This window comes from Adiantum capillus-veneris, chromosome 4, assembly GCF_014529385.1.
Source record: "Adiantum capillus-veneris isolate H3 chromosome 4, ASM1452938v2, whole genome shotgun sequence".
Lineage (NCBI taxonomy): Eukaryota > Viridiplantae > Streptophyta > Polypodiopsida > Polypodiales > Pteridaceae > Adiantum > Adiantum capillus-veneris.
In genome coordinates this window covers 90,038,825-90,065,095 of record NC_140934.1, presented here as the reverse complement: position 1 = coordinate 90,065,095, position 26,271 = coordinate 90,038,825, and the positions used below count along the sequence as shown (strand labels likewise).

Sequence of the window (26,271 nt, the reverse complement as noted above, 5' to 3'; positions counted from 1 at the left end):
GCAGGTGCCAAAAAAAAAAAAATCATTATTTTTTCAACCACCTTGTGGCCAAACCCTGTTCCCACGGTAAAAAGTTACCCTATGATAATAAACAATCACCTACACGACCCAAATCACCATGAGGATACTGTAATTATTCCCAAGCTTTGAAAGAGGGAGAGGGAAGCCCAGTCGGGCCATGGGGTCATTATCCGATAGTTTTAAGAGCACAGTTATATAACAGTCAAAGAAAAGGAAAGTAAAGAAAGATAAACAGAGAGAGAAGATGAGATATGGCTATCTACTCACATAATGAATCAGTTCAGGGGTTGAGCTAGTGTTAGTCCAAGCCAAAGGTAGGATGTGGTACAGCAAATCCTGTTATAGTAAGTATAGAGAGAGAGAGAGAGAGAGAGAGAGAGAGAGAGAGAGAGAGAGAGAGAGAGAGAGAGAGAGAGAGAGAGAGAGAGAGAGAGATGCAAGTCTAGAGCATTAAGAGAGACATCCCCCCCCCCCCCCCCCAACACACACACACACACACATGATGATTATTGAGCAGGCATTTGCTTGCATTACCCTAAACCCCAATAAGAACAACAAAAAATATATATATAATGACATGAGAAACACAACATTTTCCCCATAATTGAACAACATGTAGATTGAACCTCGATTTGAGGTATAAAACATCATCCCAAATCAAGCTACCATCATTGTGGGTGAAAAAACCCTTGTGGGGACAAGGGAAAAACCCACAATCTCTATATGTTGCTTGTTGTTGCATTAAGAAAATACTATCTCAAACAATACATAGAGTCACGTCACAAAAATAATTGTCCACCAATGGAAGTAACTATCTACTAGTTTTCTCCTCAGGAGGAGGACCACAAACTTTATTCGGAGAAGACAAAGAAATCACCCTCTAACATTAGATAGTGACGGATCTCCTTTGTGCAAGCAAGCTCCAAGCCACCACACCCAGCAAAGATTTCCATAACATGGTCGTCCTCATATGTGAATGTTTCTAGCAGCCAACTGTGTCAAACATAATTATCAAAGTTTAACGACAAGAGCTTGCATACAACTATCATGATGTGTTTCCTTATTCACAAAGTTTCATGGCTAGAAAGTTCTCCATAAAAAGTCTCAGTACGCTATGCTCCCCCTTGAATAAATCTCCAGCTAAACTTGTATAATCGTTACATGAACGAGGTGGAGACTCTGTGAGGTAGCTTCTTGAGGCCGAAAAGAACTCAGGAGAAACATCCTCCCCAGCCTTTCTATCATAATGAGGTGTAACGCTTTGAGCATTCTTTCGATAAAATTATCCAAGAGTGAGATTCATCACACATCAAAGTCCACGAGCGATGGAGCTTCAAACTAAATCTATTAGCTTGCATGACAAGATCTCCCAAATGTTGTGCAAGAGACAAAGTCACCATGAAACCCTCATCTGCCAAGTGAACATCGGCAATTTCCATGACACCACTGGCCAAGGCAGTGGAAAAGTGGTTCCACTCGGGAACAACTTTTACATTAACTACACACTCAAGTTAAAATGAAAAATTACATCATAACATATATGCATTCTATAACGAACATGAAGCCTCCCAAATGACATAAAAAAAGTTCACATGTAGTGTGATTGTGAATACCATCAACTAACATACGTAGGGAAGTCTGCAAAGATCAACCTTGCCACATATTGGGAGATTTCCCCCTTCAATGCATACTCACACCCATCATAGATTAGTGTTTTCTTGAACCACATTTCAATACTAACACAAACCAAATGATTATGGTAAGAGTAGGTTATGGTAATATAACTTTTTAGAGAAATAAGAAAGTCTTACCTATGCCATGCTAGGTCATCAATTGCTTCCACATCCAATAACAAAGCATCTAACGTGGATCTTTTTGGTGGAAGAGAAATTGGAAATCTCTCCTCCTCAACATCAGCATCTACAGGCACACATTGGGAGGGTTTTTGTATACTTTTTTTACCTTTCCTTACACGTGAGGTTGGCTTGGTGGATGGCTCAATGTATGTAGCTTGGGGTGAGATTACACCATCATTAGAGATGGGACTCTCTTCCAAAAAACCTTTCTATACAAAAGTTCACAAAAAAAAAAGATCAACAAAATTCTGTTACTAATATAGTACTTCATACAAGAGATTGTAGTTCACTTACGAGCATGAATCTCTTGCTCGCTCTTTGGGATAACACCTACAGGATACTCAGGCACCATGGACAATGAGAGCACTCCCAAGGTGTAATACCCTTTTCCAAGAGTGTTGACTAGAACATAGTATTCTCATCCTCTTTATCTAACCATTTTTGTACATCATCCGGCATAGACTCTATCATCCTCAGCCGCATACAATTCAATGAAAAATCAATATAAAAATGAGACAATATAATACATCATCATGAAGTGAAATTAGTATTCAAGAAATCCAATACCTGTACACAAGACGTTTGCTTGCATGCATCACTTCGAGTAAAGAGGCATAATCTGAAGCACTCTTCATGTTTGCCAAAACATGAGTATAAGCCAATGAAACATGTGTCTTCCTAGATGCCTTAAAAAAGACCTCAACTGTTTTTGGCAATAAAGGCCCCTCCACCTCAAACTTAGCAATAATAATTGTTGCTTCACCAAACATTCCCTGCCAAAGGTCTCTTGCCTCATGTAGGCTTTAAGTTTCTTATAGTCTGCAAAATGACCTCCCTTGGAGTCCTTAACTTTGGTCAAAATCATCACATGAAGAAGTTCTTTGCTTCTATCGAATTACAATCATCGATCCAAAAATTAATGTACTAATTACAATGCACATGAAATAACAAATCAAAGTTTAAGATGAAATAAAACATACCTCTCTATTGTGATCTTTGGGGCGCACAAGCCTTATAATTTATCCCGAGTAATCCCTACCATTGTTTTGTCATGCCAATCCTTGTCAAATATCATAGTAAAAAACTCTTCACCAGGTGCAGGGTTTGCAATAGAAAGGTACTTATATCTGTTATCTTTCATTTTTTCTTCTTCCTTCTTTGAAGCTTCATTCATCTTCTTTTTGAAATCCTCCCCGAGAAGACCTAAAGTTCTAAGCCTTCTCTTTTCATCAGCCAAAAAGGACTCCCATCTCCCCTTCAAAGCAAAACAATCATTTAACAATGTTTTTATGAGCCATTAGCAACACAACACAAACAAATCCATGACTGCATAGGCTTCCCACACGGGAATTCAAGGTATACTTCAAACCATCACTCCATCCATAACTTGCCACCTCTGCAAAGGCTTCTCACATGGGAATTCAAGGCATATTTCAAGCCAAAATTCCATCCATAACTTGCCACCTCTGCAAAGGCATCCCACGTGGGAATTTAGGGTATTATACAAATCGTAACCCAATCCATAACTTGACACTTTTGAATAGACTTCCCACATGAAAATTGAAGGCTTATTTGAGAACATAGAATCATGCGTAACTTGTAACCTTCAACTAAGGCTCCCTCAAAGTAGTTTAAGACATACTCATTCTCAAGTAGTTGCAATTTAAATGTTTTAAAGAAATGTACCTATTATCCCAAACAAGTTGAGCATTACATACCTTCCAAACAAGTTGAGCAATCAAAATGCATGGCGTTGAGTACCATGGCACAATCCCTGGTTATGTCTAGCCTCCAATTTAAGCTCAACCTCCATCCAAGATCTCTACTCAGGAGTGAGATATTCCATTATGCTCGACTTGTTTGCTATACCAAACTTCTGAAACATAAATACTTCATGTGCCAAGTTGGGTGGAGCTGTAGCCCGCAAGATTCTAAAAGCAAGAGTTGGCGGATAAGCAAATGAAAAAACACATTACAACCAGAGAATTGAGCAACAATAATCCATATAATTCTTACTCTTTTGTTGTATCGACTCAAAATCAACTCTGCTTCCTTCTTTTTATCTATCTCAATAAATTCACAACGAATTTGCACATGATATTTTTCATCCTCAGAGTGCTCTACAAAAAAAACATCATCCAAATTAAATTTTCAAGTGCAACAATGTATATTTAAACTCAAACAAAAGAGAAAAGAAGCACTTGCCTTCTTCAATTCGTCGCATCCAAGTTTTCAACCTGTGGTTACCATCACAGACAAAAAAAAGTTTGCCTCAAAGATCTACCCAATCACCCACAAGATTCTTTTCAAATTCTGCATTGAGTCTTTGCCATATTGGATCCCACTTCTCAATCGTATCTTCTCTCAAATGTTTTGTTTCTCCATGTCTTCCTTTAAGTGAAACAATAAAAGAACCCATCGAAGAGACATAGCCAACCCTATCAAGCGTGGATGTCAGCAATGCTCTGCCCATAATACACACAGGCATTCGTTTTGGCCTCCAAGGACTTGCAGCTAAACAAATCTCATTGGACTATGATCCTCGATGTTCTTAGGTTGCTTACACATCGGGTGCCCACATTTGGGCACGTAGATGTGGAAGCCAACATGTCAAAAATCATTGGTTGTACACAATGGGAAATGGACGGAAGCGTGTCCAAGCTTGGGCGGGGCTTGAGCTATTGACAAAGGTCATTCTTGACCAACACGCTATGCTAGCCTACTCATAGATTGGTATTTTTTCCCTACGGACACTTTCAAAACATGAAAAAGTTACCACCATTCAAACAAATCAAAAATCTTTGAACCAGAGACCTGCCCCATTGAATGCAACCCAAAAACACATCAAGGGAAATCCACAACAGCAAACCAACAATTGCACATTGTGGAATGATCTAAAAAATGAAATATATATACTTAATAGTGTGGGTATATTATATATTTTGTCCCTGTCCTCATCTGCAAAACGTCATTGGCACCCTCATTAATATGTTTGTATTGCAAGCATGTATCTATAATATAATGCACTGCCTGACAAGGATTTGTAATTGCTGATCATACATGATGCAGGCAACCGCAAGGCCTTGCCCAATACGATTTACTAACTCGCTGGATTACGGGTCCCTAGGCTACACATGACATACTCGAGGAAGCTAAAACAAAGCTGTGTTGCAAACCATACCCAGAGTTTACAATGAACTGCCTCCCTCACGTGTTGGCTTAGATCGTTCTGCACCTATTTGGGATTTCTTGCAAACCACACTACTCAACCGTGTGTTCCACCCTCAGCTAGTGCACGAGCTTATGTACAAATTGATGAGAATCCCAGCAAAAACATGACGCATTTTTCGGCGGTGACAGTAAAGCTAGTAGTGGCAGAGCAAAGCTAAGCGAGCATTTCAATCCTATAGTAGTGGTAGAGCAAAGCTAAGCAAGCATTTCAATCCTCTAGTAGTGGCAGAGCAAAGTGAGCATTTCAATCCTCTAGTGGCAGAGCAAAGCTAAGCATTTCAATCCTCTAGTGGCATAGCAAAGCATTTTTCGGCGGTGACAGTCAAGCTAGTAGTGGCAGAGCAAAGCTAAGCGAGCATTTCAATTCTCTAGTAGTGGCAGAGCAAAGCTAAGCAAGCATTTCAATCCTCTAGTAGTGACAGAGCAAAGCTAAGCATTTCAATCCTCTAGTGGCAGAGCAAAGCATTTTTCGGCGGTGACAGTCAAGCTAGTAGTGGCAGAGCAAAGCTAAGCGAGCATTTCAATCCTCTAGTAGTGGCAGAGCAAAGCGAGCATTTCAATCCTCTAGTGGCAGAGCAAAGCTAAGCAAGCATTTCAAACAGTTGAAAGCAAAGGCAACATCTATATTTCTAACTATAGTTTTTGAGGGTAACGCCTTGTCACAGCTCCTACCGTCCAATTTAAATACTGACTCAAGGTGCATTGCTTTGACATGTAGAAATAGACAGATTCAAGGTCCAGAAAGACTCTGTACCAGGTCATCACTCAACCATGATTGACGACTGATCGGTATCAGATCGACTCTCTGGCAGATCGACAACTCTGTAATTACATTGAGCTACATAGGGACCATGCAACACGTCATCATTTTTCTTTGAGTCAATCCTAAGTATGAGCACGCTATCTATCAGCGCGCCGTGCAGACGGACAGAGGTAGAAGACATGTCCATCACGCCACCCCTTGGACAGCTGAGCAGGTATATTTTATGCGGTGTTGTCGCTAGCATGCGCTATGCACGGATTCTGTTGTCACGGATTCTGCAGGTGACGCTCCCCATGCCGCTAAGTACGCCTTCAGCATTAGTTAAACCAAAAGACCTCTCCTCCTCCATCTCTCCCTCAGCGTGTGGGGTGAAGGCATGGAGGGAGAGATGGAGGAGGAGAGGAATGGTTTTTTAGAATAAAATCTACCCAGTCTGCTCGCGCCATCATTTCACAATTGAGAAGCTTTCATCGCTTATAAGAAAAGTTCAAGGTTTATTAGTAAACTTTAGGGTTTTAAAACTTGAAAAACGTATTAATTTTATTATCAAACTTTAGGTGGTCGAAAAAACTTAGGTTTTGGAAAATTTAGTGGATTTTTTTCGTAATACCTACAAATTTATGAAAAAAAAACCTCTTAGTTTTTGTATTTATATTCTCAAAAATAGGTGTACTTCGTGGACTGAATTGCATGTGTAATGATTGCGAGTCTCTTTTACCTCGTAAATATATCGTTTTTACCTAATTTTATGATTGGAGAGAGGATATTAAGTTATGATTGAAGCCATCGGTATTATTTATAAAACAACTATGAGAGGATATTAAATTATGATTGTAGCTGTTGTCATTTATGATGTGGCATTCACTGATTCTATGAAGAAGATTTGTGCTCTCTTACTGCAAAACAGCTTACATTAGTAAAAATATATGCATTCTCTTTTAACATTATGTTTTATACTTTTGTAAGAAATTCTTATTAGGTCTAGACAAGCAGCTGCTTCCTTTGTCTTGCTATGGAGATGGACAGAGTAACTATCTCTTGGACACTTGGAAAAGAGACTCACACTAGGGAAGTAGAGCTTCGACACAACAAACTCTTGCTCAACAGATATTATCTTTAGTGTCTTCTGCCTCCAACTTACAAATTTACCTATTTGATAGCAATAGTTTACATCGGGTTGGAAAAAATGTATATTGAAACCCATTCAGAGTGGGATATTGACGAAAATGAGCACTTTTTACTGGACTCTACTCTCTCTTCTGAGTATTTCATTGAACATTCTAGTGATATGCTCTATATTACAGATAGTGGCGAGAGTGATTTTGGTGCTAAGCCAGGAATAACAAGCATCAACAACAGTCCATGTGTAAAAGAAGATTGTTTTGAGATAAACAATCCATCAATGCAAGAGGAAACAAAGCTTGTTGATAAAAAACACAGATTGGACTCTAGTGATGATGACGTGCATGATTTGACAAAAGACTCCATCATCCCTTGGATTTTAGGTAGCAAAACATGTTTTAGACTACAACACCTGATAAACAATAGTAAAAAAATCAAACAGGTGACTAAGCTTCGACAGGTTTATGATGGTGACATTTCCTTTGAGCTACCCCCCGTTGAAGAAGGTTGTAAGAGGATGAAAGGGATGGAGCAAAAATTTGATGGTCATCTTTGGACTAGGCCACATAAAACTAACATGTCCATAAATTGTATTGTTAGGCTTAGTTATTGCTTGGGTTCATTAGTTTGTCATAGAGTTCTTTGCCGGTATTATTTGAACAACACCAAGTTCAATGTATCCTTCTTTCATGGTTACCTAGATAAAAAAGTAAGCAAAGGGCTTCTATGTGAAGACGAAAACGGACGTATCACTTGTCATTATTGCAAAAAGGTTGTTTTCTGTGAGTCCTTATTCTTGCAAAGTGTACTACATTTTGCCCTCAGATCCAAATCTTACAAGAATGATGATTAGGTCATCACTTGCATGAAGTTCAAGCAAGTACGTCAAGAGCCACAATAGAGAGAATACGGAAGATGGTTGCAAGTGTCTTGAAGGTGGATAGAAGCAGTGGACCAAGAAGAGTTCAGATGATTGTCGCCAGACAATTATTGGTTGACGCTATTGTTGGTTCATATGAAATAAAAATGGGGAGTCAAAGCTCTCAAATATATTGGAAGAAATCATTTCACTAGTTCAAAATCAAAAGTAAAACATTGAACATTTAAATTTTTAAGTGCAATAAAGTTATTTCAATTTTTTACTGGGTTTTTATAGATTTAAGATAATGGTAGACATTGAGAAAAGACAACAAGACTCAATTGTTGGAGATGGGTTTGACCACATCGTGTTTTTAAAGACAAAATGTCACTTTCGTCACTTTCATGGGAGTCGTTTCCCTAGACAAGATGGGACAAATGATAAATGCTACATCTTTAAGATGCCAACAAAAGGTCCAGGGTCAAGTATAGACCTTGTCAATCACATGCGTCGAGAAGGAAATGGAGATTTGAGTGTTCCTTGGGTACATTTTGATCTCACACACACAGAATAAATGGATGGGCAACTATGTCATGCTCTGTCTATGATGCAAGGTAGTTTTTTTATGTGTTGTAGCATTTTGTCATTGCATCATTTGCAGACTTGTGGCAAGATTTGTTACTTTTTTTAGTTTGAAGGGATTGATGGTTATAGCGGTTTGTGACACCAAAGAGGGGGATACAGACACACAAGTCTTGTTTTGGAGATCTCTTAATGATGTTTTGGCTCAAGAAGGTTATCTATCAACAGACTTTGCAAGATTTATAGCTGATGAGGCTGGAGCAAATTGGGCTGCCGTGCGTACAATTTTCAATGGAGGGCCAAATAACATCATGATTGGAAGGGAAAGGTCCTATCTCTTCCATTGGGAGCAAAGTCAACAAAAACATACTAAAAAATATATAGTCAAAGAAAAGTTCAATATCCACAAAGACGTGCGAGACTTGGCACAAATCAAGGACAATGGGTTTGGCAACGAGCTATAAACGTTAACATCTTCCTCTACAAGCGTCGTGAGATCGTCACGAGGCCACTATTGACATTCCTCCTCCAAGCTAAGCAATACAAACCTAGAAATGAGAGGTTTCATTCTCCTTGAAAAGAGGTTTGTAGCTTTTCTTGTAGCAAACAAGGCGTTTCGTTGCACACAAAAGCCAAATCAGTTTTTCCTTGAACCCTCTTCTGTCTTGAGGGACATCAAAAAACATAAGTTGTCCAAGCTTTCTGGCACACCTAGGACTGGTTCCTCTGCTCACTTGAAGATGCAGACCCTCCACAGCAAATTTTCAGTCAAGGCTTGAGTGAAGGTCAGTATAAATCTGATATAAATGAATGTATCATCATCTCTTACAGCTCCTAATCTCTGACAACAAAACTGGGCTCAACCACACACATGCAGACCATGAGCATCATCAAGCACACGAACCATATACTCCGTAACAAAGCTTCAGCAACAAAGAGATCAATATTTAAGCAAAACCAAAATTAAAACCCCAGAATTCACTGCCATCTTCCATTAATGCATCATTCATAGCCTTCTTGAGCAAAAAAGAATAGGTTGGAACAGTACAACAGAGAAGCTGATTGACATTTTGTAAACATTCTATAAACATATACCATGTATTATCTATGTACATTTACATGAGGTAATTTACAAGCACTACTGGGGTAGCAAGTTGAGCGCAGAGGTCAAGTTGAAGCGCACACTTTGCAACTCTAGTCTACATCTTCAAAAAGACATGCAACAAAAATCAACAGACCACCTGTCAGAACTCCACCCCACTGTTCAATTTGAGAGTGAACGATGTCCTGTTAACATTGTCCACCGGTGTCTCAACCACCAACTCAAAACCAGAATTTCCAGAATGAGTCCCATTTCGCTTCGACCTTCCAACCTGTTCACAAGCATAATTAGAAAAGCCATCTGCATAAAAATACAAAACCCTTCAACCCTCTCCCATCCCCCAGACGAAATCCTAGAACATCTAGCCGAAAATACAGACGTTCAGTAGAATAAGCAGAGATAATTCTCGACTAAAAACAGCTTGCTTAATCCACCGGCAAGACCAAGCGAGAAATAAGCCCTATATCAAACTGTTGAGTGCTAGCAAGAAAGCCTGATTGCTAGCTGCCCTTAGAAAAGAGTGAAACTGACCGCAACTGAGGCAAACACAGTGGGTTGAATTGTATGGGCAAAGCCACCAGCCAAACTCAATTTCTCTTTGGGAAAGTGAACTATTTCAGCTCTCCAGCCAGCGTTTCTCCCTCCAAACGTCGGTGTGATACTGCGCATAAAGATCAATCCATCAGTGCATCCTATTACAAGATGTGTAAAAATACATGTGAATGCGTTTTAAGTTTAAAAGCTTCAGAGAAGCTGAAGCTGTGTAAGGAACATATTACTGAAGCTGTATAAAAAAGCATATTACTATTTGCAATAAACCTTATATGTGGCATTTACGAGTTGCCTAAGCTTCACACTGGCTATAGGTCAGAGGTTGGTACAAACAACAGCCAGAGAAGGCAGATCAGTAGCCTCATTCCAAGAAATAAATACCACCAAATTAGATTATTAGTCTCAAAAGGAAGTATAAGATAGCTAATGGGAAAATCTACAGTAAATCAAGTCTGAAACTAAGCTTGTGCGGCAAACAATCTAATTATCATAGTTGTCAAAGCCCCAAAAAAACCACCAGCCAATAGAGCCTTCTATTATATATCTAGGTTCTCGAAGTACGTTGCGGAATGAGGAGAAGTAGTAAGCCCAGCACTACATTTATCAAGATACTCCACTAGGATATGATACATAAGAATCACGATAAACTTTGAAGTTTCAATGCTACCTAAGCTCAATTGTCGGTCTGACCATGGCACCAGATCGTTGCCAAGCTAGCTGTTGCACTAGGTCGACAGACAGTGATTTCTCTGGTAGCTGGATTATAGGTGTAATTCGTGTTCCCCAACCAACCTGCAAATGGCCACATAAACAACAAATAAGAAAACGAACTTCATTGGCACCCTTGTCAATAAATAAATCAATCAATCCTGCACATTAGACAAATTGATTTCAGAAAACACAACTGATGCTGGACTTGACAAATTTTAGGGGTTTGATCGTCACCTTGTTGCTTGTGTTTTCCTTTCCAGGAAGGGGAAAGGGGGGGGGGGGGGGGGGGGGGGGGGGGGGGGGGGGGGGGGGGGGGGGGGGGATTTGGGGGGAGATCCCCCATATCACGAAAGTGGCTTTACACACTTATCGGCACAGATCAATTCACACTCCTATCCTACTACGGGTAACACACAAAGCCTTCCCATAAAACAGGGTCTAGTACACACATCTCTGTGGGCCTGTTTGTAGAATCCATTAAGACTAACCCCTGCATAGCCCTCATTGCTTAATTGATTGTAAGGAAGTACAGTGTCCGGGCCATTTTGTCTGCATCCAGCACCATTCACATATATTCTAGGAGAAGGATAGCGCACTGTTGCAACCTTGTGCCAGCCAGAATCGCAGAGAACAAACAAATAGCCCTCTTAGCATATGCCTAGTACGTGCATACCTAGGGTATCAGCATCTCCCATGGTCTCTCTGTGGAGTCTTCTGCGAAGTAGGATCCATGGGAGTGGAAATATTTATGGATAAGGAGTATAAGATGGCTGCACAAACTGATGGGTGGAACGTGACTATATGTTGATGAGAGTCATGCTGGTAAATGAGGGGGATGGTATGGGACCTTGTGCAAGCGTGTGGGGGAGATGGAATCCATATCAGAACAAAATCCCCCAATACATTTGTCACTAGAGCAAGTAGCCACAAGGGCCATGAGATTGGCGACTTTATTGTTCTTGAATGATGTGCTACACGGTGGTGATGCCGGTCCACCTTATTGCAATGTATGGGTGCTCAATGAAGGAAGACTAACAAGAAGTGCAACTACGGTTTTGCAGACAATTTCTCTACAAGTTTAACTAAAGTGACTTGGCATAATTTCCAAAAGCATTCTAGGAAGCAATTTCTACATAACTCTAGGTAGAGTTTTACTACAGCATTCTTAGTTGTCACGTTTCCAAACAATTGGAAGCAGAAGCAAAGATCACATGGTGGGTTTTTTTTTTTTTTTGGGTGGATGGGGTGGTATGATGCTGACAGAGACCAACACTGGATTGATCCGGCATGCGAAGTCATTTGAGCAGATGTTGCAATGCGCATCAGAACACTTGATACAAGCCATCACTACAAGGTGGATAGCTACGATAGGTAGTACGAAAAAAACAAAAAAAAAACATTATGCAGTATGGGTTATTTGCAGGGGGAGTGTTCATCGGCGGCTTTATGTTTTTATGTCTTGTAACATGCATATGTGAGCATTTGTGTTGCATTGTGATGTGCCAACCACTGAATATTCCTAATTGGATGAGATTGCCTGAGTGTGTAATTTTAGTGCATCGAGACACACGCGTCTGGGTGTGAGAATGTCAAGAGTTTCGATCTAGACAAAAGGAGAAGCCAACTCCCTGATCAAAAGAGCCGAAAGGAGAAGCCAACTCCTTAGCAAAAAGAAAACAGCATATTGATTGTCCCTCGGAATGACCCTCGGAAATTTTTAAGCCAACTTGAGTTGTTTTTGTAATCGAAGACGATTACTCTCTTTCAAGAAGGGGAGATGTCACAAACTGCTGATGTGTCAAGTTAGCGAAGAGTAGAGCCTACCTTCAGATCACGACCGAGGGGCCTAAACCCTAAGAAGAACAAGCAACAAAAGAAGAAGTCCTACCAACTTATGGGACCCTGCCTGATGGGGCCCAAGTGACATAAAGGATTAAAATAAAGCAAGACCCACAAACAGCTTGCGCAGCCAACTGATGACGTGGCAGAACTTTACGATCTCCGCAATTTGTGAAGACAATGCTCACGTGGCAAATTTTCGCAAAACACGTTGACAGTGCTGACGTGGCAGTTGCACGGAATTCCATGCTTTAGGCTAGCAACCTTTTGGCATTGCTTTTTGGACCAGAAGCTTTTGAGTTTGAAGGCTTTTCATGTAAACTGCTTTTGGGGCCTAGGGCCTTTAAATATGAGGCCATGGGCTCATTCTCTGGCATGCTTCCTGGAGAAGGTGCAGAGTTTGGAGTACCGGCTTGTACTGTGTTGATGCAATATAAAGAAATACCGAAAGGGGCGCCAAGGTTTGGGGCCAATACTCTCTGGGGTGGAATTCCGCCACTCCGTGTGGCGTGTCGTCTCTCTCTCTCTCTCTCTCTCTCTCTCTCTCTCAGTTCAGTTGTTATTTAAGTGCTAAAAGTCTGTTCAATCTGTTCTTTTCTATTGGCACGTGGTGCATGTCTTGTGATAGCTACTAGGTTGAATTAGACTCTTTTCGAGACGTTCTCTTGCTTGGTTCATAATTTTCTCATTATGGGGTTCGCTCACTCTGTAGGGTGGCCGGTTCGGTGGCATACGGCCGGGTATCAAATCAAGGGTGTGATCTCACATCTCTTAGGAGATAGCTCTCTAGGCAAACCCTCAGAGAGACAATCGGCTTGAGCTTGCAAAATTCTTGTCGTTCTTTGTCTAATTCTGACAAATTTAACTCATTATGTTCGTCTAGTTCTCTTCGAAAGATCGAGTAAACAAAAAGACTTGATTTCATTACTTTAGAAACAACGTCACCTCAGGTTTCCCCTTGCTCTCCTGCACCTTCAAAAACATGTACACCCTTTGGACCCGAGAGAGAAAATCTCGCCCTTTGCAAGTTTTCTTGTTGTCATCATTTTCCCCCCAAAACTTCTTCACCTTTTCAGTCTTTAGGTAGGTTGCGAGAGAGAGAGAGAGAGAGAGAGAGAGAGAGAGAGAGAGAGAGAGAGGAAAAATAACTCGAGAGAACCCCCTCATTTCTTCCCTCCTTCTCTAAGCTTTCCTTCAAGTCTCACACAAGTTCTTTTTCAAAAACCTTGAAAAAAAACTCTTGTCAAAACTCTTCCTGATGCTCCAATTATTCGCCTCAAAATAGCGTACTCCAAAAGTGTTCTTTTTCCCACTTTTTTTTTTAAAGATCAAATCCTTCTCCACCATCCAAACCTTGCACATCTACTCCTTGAAACAAATATCATCTCCCTCTCCCATGAGAGCAACCCCTTTTTGGAACGGTCATGGCATCCTGACTCTTCCTTCAGGAATCAGGAAGGAAGTAAAAGTCCCCTCTGTAACAGACTTGGGCACCCCATGTCGCAAGACCGGCACCACGTGCCAATAGAAAAGAACAGACTGAACAGACTTATAGCACTTCAATAAAAACAGGACTGAGAGAGAGAGAGAGAGAGAGAGAGAGAGAGAGAGAGAGAGAGAGAGACGACACGCGACCAAAGTAGCGGAATTCCACCCCAGAGAGTATTGGCCCCAAACCTTGGCGCCCCTTTCGATGTTTCTTTATATTGCATCCACACAGTACAAGCAGGTACTCCAGACTCTGCTCCTTCTCTCGGAAGCATGCCAGAGAATGAGCCCTAACCTCATATTTAAAGGCCCTAGGCCCCAACAGAAGTTTACAATAAAAAGCCTTCAAACTCAAAAGCATCTGGTCCAAAAGCAAAGCCAAAAAGCTGCCAGCATAATTTACGAAAATCCGTACAACCTGCCACGTCATCAACCAACGCAAAACGCAGAATTCCGTACAGCTTGCCACGTCATCATGCCATCGCACTTTTCGGAAATCTGCCACGTCATCAACAGCTACGCAATTTTCCAAAATCTGTTGCTGCTTTTTCTGTTGCTTCTTGGCGCCCCTTTCGGTATTTCTTTATATTGCATCAACACAGTACAAGCCAGTACTCCATACTCTGCACCTTTTCCCGGAAGCATGCCAAAGAAGGAGCCCTAACCTCATATTTAAAGGCCCTAGGCCCCAACAGCAGTTTACAATAAAAAGCCTTCAAACTCAAAAGCATCTAGTCCAAAAGCAAAGCCAAAAAGCTGCCATCATAATTTACGAAAATCCGTACAGCTTGCCACGTCATCAGCCAGCGCAAAACGCAGAATTCCTTGCCACGTCATCATGCCATCGCAATTTTCGAAAATCTGCCACGTCATCAACAGCTACGCAATTTTCGAAAATCTGTTGCTGCTTTTTCTGTTGCTTCTGCTTCTACTAGGGTTTAGGCCCTCGATCGGTAGCTCCGTTCTTCAGTAGATCGACGCGTCAGCAGTTTGTTACATCTCCCCTTCTTGAAAGAGAGTAATCGTCCGCGATTACAACATATCTGCAAAACAACATTCCAAGGGACAATCAGTTTGCTCTTTTTATTAAGGAGTTAGCTTCTCCTTTTTGCTCTTTTGATCGAGGAGTTAGCTTCTCCTTTCGTCCAAATCGGAACTCTTGATATTCCGGCGTAGTAAAATTAGCCATCACACCCAAACCGTACTAATCTTCCACGGGTGTCTTGATGCACTAAAATAACCTACCCATGCAATCTCATCCAATCAAGAATATTCAGTAATTGGCATATCACAATGCAACACAAATGTTGCAAGACACAACAAACATCGTCGTTGAGCACTCCCCCGAGACAAACAGTCTGCGGTATGAAGCTACTCAACGACTACCTCGTCACTCCCTCCGCAAATAACCTAAAAAGGTCCGAGCCATGAGGTCAGAGGACTGTACAACCAAACGCTCCCCAGACCGCAGTTTGCGTCGCTTGGAGGTTCAAGCATACAACCAAACGCTCCCAGGCATCGGCCTGCGTCGTTCGGAGGTTTTCTAGCATACAACGGAACGCTCCCCAAGCATCAGCCTGCGTTGTCCCGCGGTTTTCAAACATACAACGAAACGCTCCCCAGGCATCGGCCTACGTCGTCTCGACGTTCAAACAATACCAAAACAGTATTTCTCACTTCTCCACTCGGGAGTAAAAATCACCAATCAATGAAACCAGTATTAAAACCAGAGTCAAACATTTCAAATCGACACCAAAACAGGTTCAAAACAGATACCATCCATTTCAAACAAATTGCAAACAAGATAACCAAACAAGTTCTCAAACAAATTTCACACTTAAAAAGCAATCTCGACATTAGCCGAGCTCGAAAAGTCGATCGGCTTTCCATCCTGGAACCTGCACCAAAGATTAGGGTTAGGTTCCTTCCATGAGGTCGTAGCCGAGCACGGCATGGTCCATCAGCTCTTGGACAAAGAGTGTTTTCGTTGGCGGCGATGGTAGTCCCAAGATAGCAATCGCACAGGATCTCCAAGGTCATCTACTCGTGAAGAGACATCTACTGGGAGATATCGAGAAACTTCAAGTTATAATCTGCTAGGGTTTTCGTGGCAAGCATTTCAGAATACCCCCCTTTGCCAGAAGTTGCACTCCGAAGGAAGATGTCAGAAACCATATAGCTTCGGGCAAGTTTCTTTTTCTTGAAAGCTTGCCAAGTCCTTGGAAGTGTGCGGCTTGGTAGCTATAGACATCTGCATGGTATTGTCCTTGAGAAAAACATCAAAAAAGCACACGCTTGATGCTCTGATACCACTATCACAAGACGGGCACCACGTGCCAATAGAAAAGAACAAACTAAATAGACTTTTAACACTTCAATAAAACAAAACTGAGAGAGAGAGAGAGAGAGACGACACGCGACACGGAGTAGCGGCATTTCACCCCAGAGAGTATTGGCCCCAAACCTTGGCGCCCCTTTCAGTATTTCTTTATATTGCATCAACACAGTACAGGCAGGTACTCCAGACTCTGCACCTTCTCCAGGAAGCATGCCAGAGAATGAGTCCTAACCTCATATTTAAAGGCCCTAGGCCCCAACAGCAGTTTACAATAAAAAGCCTTCAAACTCAAAAGTATCTGGTCCAAAAGCAAAGCCAAAAAGCTGCCAGCGTATTTTACGGAAATCCGTACAGCCTACCACGTCATCAGCCAGCGCAAAACGCAAAACTCCGTACAGCTTGCCACCTCATCATGCCATAGCAATTTTCACCTACCACGTCATCAGCCAGCGCAAAACGCAAAACTCCGTACAGCTTGCCACGTCATCATGCCATAGCAATTTTCAAAAATCTGCCACCTTCTGTTGCTTCTGCTTCTTCTAGGGTTTAAGCCCCTCGATCGATAGCTCCGTTCTTCAGTAGGTCGACACATCAACAGTTTGTTACACCCCAAGTCGGAAATCTAGCACGACACACAAGAGAATCACTTAAAACGCTTCACAAACTGTCACAATTCAACTAGAGTCGACACGGCTCGGCATAGTTCCAGAGGCATTCGCCCCAAAATCTGGCACCCCTTTCGGTATTTATTTTTACATTAATGCTTGAGTAAAGTACAAAGTCCGAGGGTCCTCTCTACTCACTCGTTCGTCAATAAATTGGGTACATGAGGCCCTCAAGTTAAAAATTTAAAGACCCCATGGGCTCTCACAAAAGCAACACATGAAAAGCTTAAAACTCAAAAGCTTCTTGGCCCAAAAGCAGCCAACGAAAAACACGAAATTCCGTGCACTGCCACGTCAGCACCTGCCAGTGTAAGATGCAGCGGAATGAATGTTGTATTTTCTCAAGATTAGTGATCCTTATTGCTCAAGGTTCCTTTTAGTTCTTAGGGAAAGAGAGAGCTTTCCGTCTTACGGAGAGTGCTATGATCACGAACAAAGTGAGTGGATATTGTGTGTGCAAGTGAATGAGACTGAGAGAAGGAGAGAGAAGAGATACGACACCCGAGAGGTTGTAAAACCCTCCTCCGAAGGCCCCACTCTCGTCGGCGAGAGTGGTCTACTTTGATTGCACAAAGGTGTACAATGCGTATGCAATGGACTATGCAACTTGGTCTATGCCGATGACGACGACGACGATGACGACGACGACGACGACGATGGCTGAAATCTGAGATCTTCTAATCGCTGAATTTCGGGACTGTTTCGGTGGCTGAAAATGACTGTTTTGGCTGCGTTTTCTTGGCTGAAAAATGAGGTTTCTTAGGGTTGAAAACTGATGGTCTTTACGGGCTGAATCTGCTACACTTTAGGTGAATAATGCCGGTCTTAATTTCTTGCTGAAATCCAAAAACGCCAGGGGCTGAAACTGGTCCTTCTGTCGCCGGGGTTCTGCAAATGCAAAAATGCTAGGCTGATCTGCTGTGTCGTGATGACGCCGGGGCTGATCTGCTGTGCACAAATCGCCAAGGCTGATCTGATGCAAAAACGCTAGGTCTTATGTGGAGAAAACGCCAGAGTAGTCGCGGGGGTTGGTCTTGCTGAGAAGTTGCCTGTTGAGCAAGGTGCTCCTGCTGCCTCTTCTGCCATTTAGTGCTAACTTGGGTTTGCTTATATATTAACTTAGCAAAATTGCCCTACCTACTTTTGTTGGAAAGTCACTTAAAAATAATAAGTGAAAATAACCAAAAATAGGAAAATAGGCTAAATGCACTGGAAAATTCCTCTAACTGATGCTAATGGGTTCTGATGGGAATTCCGATGATGAGGCTGTGTGCAACCGGAGGATATGCATCTATGCTAAGTGATTGGGCATGCACGGTCTATGAATAGACTCACAAAAGTGCCAGATCACTGCTAATCTAAACTGATTGAACTGACTGAACTGAACCCTGCTGTGGTGTAGCTTGTCCACGGACACATAGGGTTCGGATGTGTCACGTGACATCCCCTCCTTTTCAAAGTGAGGTACTGGTCCCGAACTGTATGGCGTCGAGGGAGATTACCAACAGCATCCGGAATCCTGGAAGGGACTCTTCGCCGGCCCACTCTGATGTGTGGGTCGCGCGGTACTTGAACTTCATAAAGGTCTGCAACGCTTGCTTCTTTGGGCCGCGCCGAAAGCGACACAAAGTCTTTTGAATCTCCTTTCTTGCTTCAACTTCGTCTAGAGTCCTGCTTCTTTCGTCTTCAAGAATCTCCATGGCTAAAAATTCCTGAAACAATCTCCAACACAAAACCATGAATATACCCATTCCATGTAAAGTGAAGGAAAAAAATCGTGTCTTCTCTAAAGACTGTGCATGCAATGTAGATGAACAAATAGACGGAGTGACAACCCGTTCATCAAACATATGCAAACAATGCGCTCGAATCTTTTCTATTTGATCGAAATCCATCAACTGTGGCAAATCACAATGAAAATGCCCATGCTTGGTGCTCATACAATCATGTGCTCGTTCGGACACTGTGTCATGCCAAGGAAGAGACATGGAATGTGACTTCCTGACATACAAACTTTTCAGCTTTTCATGGACAATCCACATACATTCGTGCTCATCCATGAGAGAAACGTGCTCAACATACAATATGGCGTGCCTAGGAAAAGGGATCACATAACGATGTTGACTAAAATACAGGAAACCTTCACGAATGGAACACTCGAACAATGCGTGCGTATCAATCATGCGAACACACAATACTTCCTGTAAGGGCTCTTTGGACCAAGGCTCGAGAGCCAAGGTCGGTTCGTCCTGAATGATCGAATCGTCCTGTGGGGGTTCTTTGGACCTCGACTCGAAAGCCAAGATCAGATCTTCGTGACTGATCGAATCTACAACGAGGTTAGCTTCGCTAGAAAAAGCATCCACTAACACCTCATCCTAGTGAACAATCACATCCTCTTTATGCAATTCATCATGCTTGTGACAAATCACATCTTGATCATGCAAATCATTATGCTTGTCATTGTCATCCAAATCATTATGCAAATCATTGGCATCCAAATCATCATGCTTATCATTGTGCTTCAAATCATTATCATTCAAATCATCATCATGCTTCACACAATCATGCAAATCCTGTGTATCATCCTTTGGAGAAGAAGAGACTGAGACGGTCTCCTTTCCCTGATTTTGTGCAAAGTACGCCTGTACTTGAGAAAAAAATCGCAACATCTCTTTGTTCTGTCGGTCGCTCTGTTCTTTGAGGGCTTTGTTCTCGCGATAAAATTTTGCTTGTCTTGCTTGGTTCTCTGCGTGTCTACCTTCCGGGGGTCTTGGGTTCTTAAGTTCACGAGGAACTTGGGTTCTTGAGGTTCTTGAGATCCTTGATTCGTGAGAATCTAGGGTTCTTGAGGTGTTCTTTCGCTTGCAAATCGCGTTGGAGAAGGATCTTCTCTTCACCCGAGTTCTACCCTTTTCTGCGGGCGCACCCCTTGGCGGCCTTGCGCTCACACCAAGGTTGCTTTTTCCCACCTCACGTCGATTGGCCGGCCGTTAAGTGCACGGTCCGCTCTCAATGAGTGAAAAGAGATACAAGGGGAGGCTGGACAAGCCCTTCTTTCTTGGGATTCCTGTCACTCTTCAACAAAACACGATTAGGAATCGCCACGCCCAAGTAAACTTGGGTTCGTGCGATCACAAGCAGCAAAAAAATTCTTATGGTTCTTGTGGTTCTTCTTGAGTAATGCAAGCAAGTGAATGAGACTGAGAGAAAGAGAGAGAAGAGATACGACACCCGAGAGGTTGTAAAACCCTCCTCCGAAGGCCCCACTCTCGTCGGCGAGAGTGGTCTACTTTGATTGCACAAAGGTGTACAATGCGTATGCAATGGACTATGCAACTTGGTCTATGCCGATGACGACGACGACGATGACGACGACGACGACGACGATGGCTGAAATCTGAGATCTTCTAATCGCTGAATTTCGGGACTGTTTCGGTGGCTGAAAATGACTGTTTTGGCTGCGTTTTCTTGGCTGAAAAATGAGGTTTCTTAGGGTTGAAAACTGATGGTCTTTACGGGCTGAATCTGCTACACTTTAGGTGAATAATGCCGGTCTTAATTTCTTGCTGAAATCCAAAAACGCCAAGGGCTGAAATTGGTCCTTCTGTCGCCGGGGTTCTGCAAATGCAAAAACGCTAGGCTGATCTGTTGTGTCGTGATGACGCCGGGGCTGATCTGCTGTGCGCAAATCGCCAAGGCTGATCTGATGCAAAAACGCTAGGTCTTCTGTGGAGAAAACGCCAGAGTAGTCGTGGGGGTTGGTCTTGCCGAGAAGTTGCCTGTTGAGCAAGGTGCTCCTGCTGCCTCTTCTACCATTTAGTGCTAACTTGGGTTTGCTTATATATTAACTTAGCAAAATTGCCCTACCTACTTTTGTTGGAAAGTCACTTAAAAATAATAAGTGAAAATAACCAAAAATAGGAAAATAGGCTAAATGCACTAGAAAATTCCCCTAACTGATGCTAATGGGTTCTGATGGGAATTCCGATGATCAGGCTGTGTGCAACCGGAGGATATGCATCACTAAGTGACTGGGCATGCACGGTCTATGAATAAACTCACAAAAGTGCCATATCACTGCTAATCTAAACTGATTGAACTGACTGAATTGATTGAACTGAACCCTGCTATGGTGTAGCTTGTCCACGGACACATAGGGTTGGGATGTGTCACGTGACAGCCAGTGCGTTTTATGGAAATCCATACAGCCTGCCACGTCAACATGTCAACGCATTTTCCGAGATTCCATACAGATGTCTACGTCATCAGTGCCATGTCATCAGCTTGTGACATACCCCCCTTTGTAATCGCCCTCGATTACACCTAGAAAATCATACATAAGCCATACAATTCAGTAGAGCTAACTCTTAAGTACCGAAACACTAGACGACACAAATCCAAAACTTGCACAAAGACGACATTCACTGAACATTCACATCACACTAGGATCATATCACATAAAAATCCATCCAGATCTAGGACCATGATTCCTAGCAATGTGTTTAGTAATCGCATCTAGATCCACGCCAGACCTCACTAATGTTTGATTAACTAATTCTTATTGCGGTCATGTCCATAGATTCTCAAGACCAAAATGTTGGAATCATTTTGTCTTTCAAACTTGCACTCAAACACAATCACATGAGTGAGCACTCAAGATTCATTTCCAGGATTCCAGTTCACAAATCACACACTTAGTTCATACTGAACACAGTGTTTCAATCATTCAGTCTAGACATCTCATCTGTTCAAAAGTCTTGATGCACCTAGATCCCTGTGTAGCCATCTCATCTCTTACTCACCACAATATCCAGTCATCTCATTCATATGGGAATCATCACTCATCATCGTCATTCAAAATTCAAGATTCTTATCTTGAATCATGATCGGGTTCATTCTTGAGCCGTCATTGCTCCCAGTTGCATTCATATGCGAATTCCTTACCATCTCATTCTCAATTTCACATGTTATCTGTACACAAATAACAAGATCTTCCAAACACATTAATTTCATACATAAATTCAAGTCATCTTCGGGAATTCCCATTTCAAAGTTGTTCATTCATAAAGTCATAAAGCAAAATACTATCAACACATCAGTATCCCTTTCAGTTTCCTATCCAATATCTGTTCTAAGGCGAAATCTTCTCGCCCAGTTCTATTTCAGTCTGTTAGTCGTTCTCATTCTTGTGCCTTTTTGAGGCACCGCGTAGACATATGTCCTTGTTCCCCACAATCAAAGCACTTTCCCGTTTTGAGGTATTCGGCATTCTGTTCCTCTATCACTACGGGACATGAATCTTTCTTTCCTCTTCTTCTGTCATCATTTGTCGAAAGTTGATCTGTCAAATAAGTCAAGTTACTTGAATGCATAGCAAACCCTTGCTTAGCATGTCCCATCAGTTGTTGTATTGACTCAGATTTCTGTAATAAGCAATAATCTCATATCTCTTTGGGAAGTCCACAACAATGTCGCTCGATTTGCTACTTAAAATTGATCTTTTTAATAGATGAGGCAGGCATACCCCTTACAATCCAACCTTGCATCGAGTTGGATCTCGTTGGTGCATCCATTCAACCCCAAAGGTGCTTCATCTTGAAGAATTATCGGCGGAATTCCATACAATTGAGTAGAGCCGTCTATTAAGGTATTACATCTGTATACATTACGGTTCGGGGGGCCTTGAGAGGGTTGGTTGGGACCCAATCCATGCATCTCTCTCTCTCTCTCTCTCTCTCTCTCTCTCTCTCTCTCTCTCTCTCTCTCTCTCTCTCTCTCTCTCTCTCTCTCTCTCTCTCTCTCTCTCTCTCTAACCCTCTCAAGTATCTAAAAGGAACCATCACTAGTGTTGCATTCATTAGTGAAGGAAAGAACAGAGGATTGTGGCAACCCTTTTGCTCAGCTCACAACATGATGAGTTTGACAAAGAACAAGCCTTTCCAAATTGACTTGCTTTAGGTGTTTTAAGTGCAAAAGCATCACTTACTCTTCTCAAAGCTTGTATGCAAAACAACAAAAAAGAATCCAAGAAAGTACGTGCTTAAACAAACCCAACAAACATGAGAAAGGACTTAAAATCTACCACTAATCATTGATGTTCACTTCAATTCCAAAAACATGCTCATGTGTGGCTATCATACTCACCTATTAATCTTTCTTTGAAGTTTCTCATTAATTAAAATGCATTGAACTTTAAGAGTGCATGAACATACTCATTATTATAGATAGCCAAAATTGCATATCTGGCATCAATTACATACAGGAACTTACTTTTCTTGAGAAGCTCACTTTCACATCTCCAGGGTAACGTCCTTGAGCTTGAAAGAGACCACCAAAGGCATGAAAAAATGTACCACTTGATAAGCCTTCGCCGGCAATGTAAGTGCATTGTCCATTTGGAAATTGTAAGTCCAAAAATGACTGCATTAACAATCGAAAAATTGAACATCAATTCTATCCTGCTTGGTAGAGCATATTAAACCAATGTAGAGTTCACATTTCAAAATAGCACCAAAATGTGAGTTTCATCTGACCAAATAGAAAAGCGGATGCAAGTTCCATACAGAAGTCTACGAAAGGTATCCATACTTACTAGAGATGCTACACAATCAATGACAGGATGGTGTCATGCTGAGAAATCCTGATCTAAGGCTCTTCCCCTTATTCCATGGGTGTTAAGAGAGTAGAGTTCAAGATATAATAGACTGTGATTACTTTTGACAGCCAAGACCTAAAACAAGAGATCTCATATGCTTTATAAACATAAGCATGGAAGCATCCATCATCAGAGCTTCAAAACTATATTATCTACCGTAAGGTTCAAACAAGCCATGTTATACAAGGTTTTGCTTTCATGAACTTACATGGAAGCATCCATCATCAGAGCTTCAAAACTATATTATCTACCATAAGGTTCAAACAAGCCATGTTATACAAGGTTTTGCTTTGATGAACTTACACAGGTAAATGGATTGAGGCAAATCATTGACATCAGCAGCCACCTCCGTTGTTTTGACCAAATTGCTGGGCAAAGAGAATGCACTCCGTTCTAAGACTCAACATACAACAAATTCATAAGTTTCTCGCTAAGCTTGAGAAGCAGAAGAAAAAGTTGCACACGCACCCCCAATGCATTAACAACTTCAGCTAAAGCAAACATAACCTATTGATGCTATTCATGTTGGACAATAACTCCAATTTATTACCTTTCGATCAAAGCCATACCACAGCAAGTGCTGCTTGGAAAGATGAACTGGTAAAAGAAGAGTTGAGTCTCGCACAACCAAAATTGGTCCAATCTGAAGTAAAAACAGGGGAGAACCACTAGAAGAAGCGTTGCCACCATGTGAGGCCTCTGCACGCCACAAATCACCTCTAGCCACAAAGGAACTCTCGACTTCTTGAGTCCGGCTGTCAAACGTTGTGGTCACACTTATGCTGCTTCGCTGTGCAAAACAAAATTTGGAGCCTTCAATATCATTAAGAAAAGAGGGAGCACCACTATTCAAAAATTATATTGAAAGTCCCCTCCGCCACGAGTGTAGCTTTGATGTCATGATACCTGAGGAGTATTAGAAGAATGATGCACCCAGAAATCTTGTACAAGTGTACACCCCAGACAATCAAAGAAAAATCTCTGAGACTCACACTACTACTACTTACCTGATTGTAGCATCTTAGAGCCTCTTCTCTGCAACATAAAATAAATATATGTGTTCTGATTGATTCAGCAAGGAGGAGGTCACAAGTCTTCACCTGTCTATGCAAATGTCGTTGGGATTTAGTGAGGACAGCATGGAACTGCTCGTGGGACAAGCCTGAAGAGTCAGCAGCATCCTCGTAATCTTCTTCGAGGTCACTGACTTCTTCCATATCGTCATCTTCTCCATGAAAAGCTCCCGATGCCCTGCTTGTTAAAACTCCTCCTCTATTTTCCAGTTCCTCTGAGGTTCTCCAAACAGTACGGTCCCCGTGAAATTCTAATGACACTGGAGGCCGTGGATGAACAAAGTCACTAAAAACTCCTAATACGGTGTCTCCATGAAAGGGCCAAGGGATGTGATTCATGGCACTATTCATAAAACTACCCACAGAAGCACCAACTGCCGCACCCACTTGACCCAGCCTTTGACCAAGCTCTTGAATAGCTGCTGTTCCATCATCAACAAAAGGCTTCTGCTCAATCATAGCAGGACGAGCCCTGGGCACACCATTGAACTGAACTCTGTTCGAGAAATCCTTCATTCTCTGGCAAGGCATCCATGGCCAAGAGTAAACAGAGGAGGAAGACATAATCTCCTCATACCATTGTCGATCCAAGCTGGGCTCCACAAGCTGTAATGGCAAGAGAGCTGGTAAACCTGAAAACCTCATATGGCTTTGTAGCATGCATCCTAGACCTTGTGCAAGAGCACCAACTCGATCAGCGATATCTTGCCCCTGTCTCTGCACTTCCTCCCATCCATCAAAAGCACGTTCAACCGACATAGCTGCCAGACAAGAAAAAGCTGCACCAAACTAGCTCAATTTCATTTAAGACTTGGATCGCAAATCAACAATCGCAATGATGCTTAAAGCAGACCAAATCGATGAAACAATGGAGCAGCAATCAGAGGAGAATAGACTTCGGTCGGATGAAGCTAATCCTGCGATTTGCTTAAGCTTGCGCAAATAAACACAGATTCGAACAATATCCCAACAACAAAGTCCGAAAAATAGGTTACCCAAACTGAGTATTCTTCACTACTCACAGTTAGGGTTGGGTTTCGCTGATGCACTTTGAAGGAGCTTGCGCAACAATCGGCCTCCCCATCAAGCAGACTTAGCAGAGGATCAGAAGCACTAATCATAGATGCTTAGAATGCGCAGAAAAGAACTCAGAACGGTGGACTGGAGTGGCTTTTTACTCTTCTTCACAAAGGAGTGACGGGGCCACTGACGACTATAAAATCCAGGCTAGAGAAAGAATTTGTGGATGGGGTACATTCACATTAACTAAAGACAATGTATTTATATGCATTGCACAAGAACTTGTTAAATTGCATCGCACAAGAACTTGTTAAATTTGTGGATGGGGTACATTCACATTAACTAAAGACAATGTATTTATATGCATTGCACAAGAACTTGTTAAATTTGT

At 42.0% G+C, this 26,271-nt stretch overlaps 1 protein-coding gene across 3 annotated transcripts; it reads right to left on the bottom strand.

Moving 5' to 3' along the window:
• Positions 1-9,470: 9,470 nt before the first annotated feature.
• On the bottom strand, positions 9,471-26,064 carry LOC147459578 (uncharacterized). 3 transcript variants are annotated; one of them, XM_086510815.1, is made up of 8 exons: positions 25,883-26,064; positions 24,888-25,649; positions 24,338-24,577; positions 24,091-24,180; positions 23,403-23,552; positions 10,756-10,880; positions 10,068-10,197; positions 9,471-9,807 (listed from the first exon to the last, which is right to left on the bottom strand). In XM_086510815.1, exons 1-8 carry the CDS (start codon positions 25,979-25,981, stop codon positions 9,679-9,681), a joined length of 1,725 nt encoding a protein of 574 aa, XP_086366941.1. In that variant the 5' UTR covers positions 25,982-26,064; the 3' UTR covers positions 9,471-9,678. The 3 variants fall into 3 exon arrangements, with proteins under 3 accessions (XP_086366941.1, XP_086366943.1, XP_086366942.1); XM_086510817.1 differs by having other exon boundaries at positions 24,888-25,621; positions 25,883-26,022; XM_086510816.1 differs by having other exon boundaries at positions 24,888-25,639; positions 25,883-26,019.
• Between the last annotated feature and the right edge of the window lie 207 nt (positions 26,065-26,271).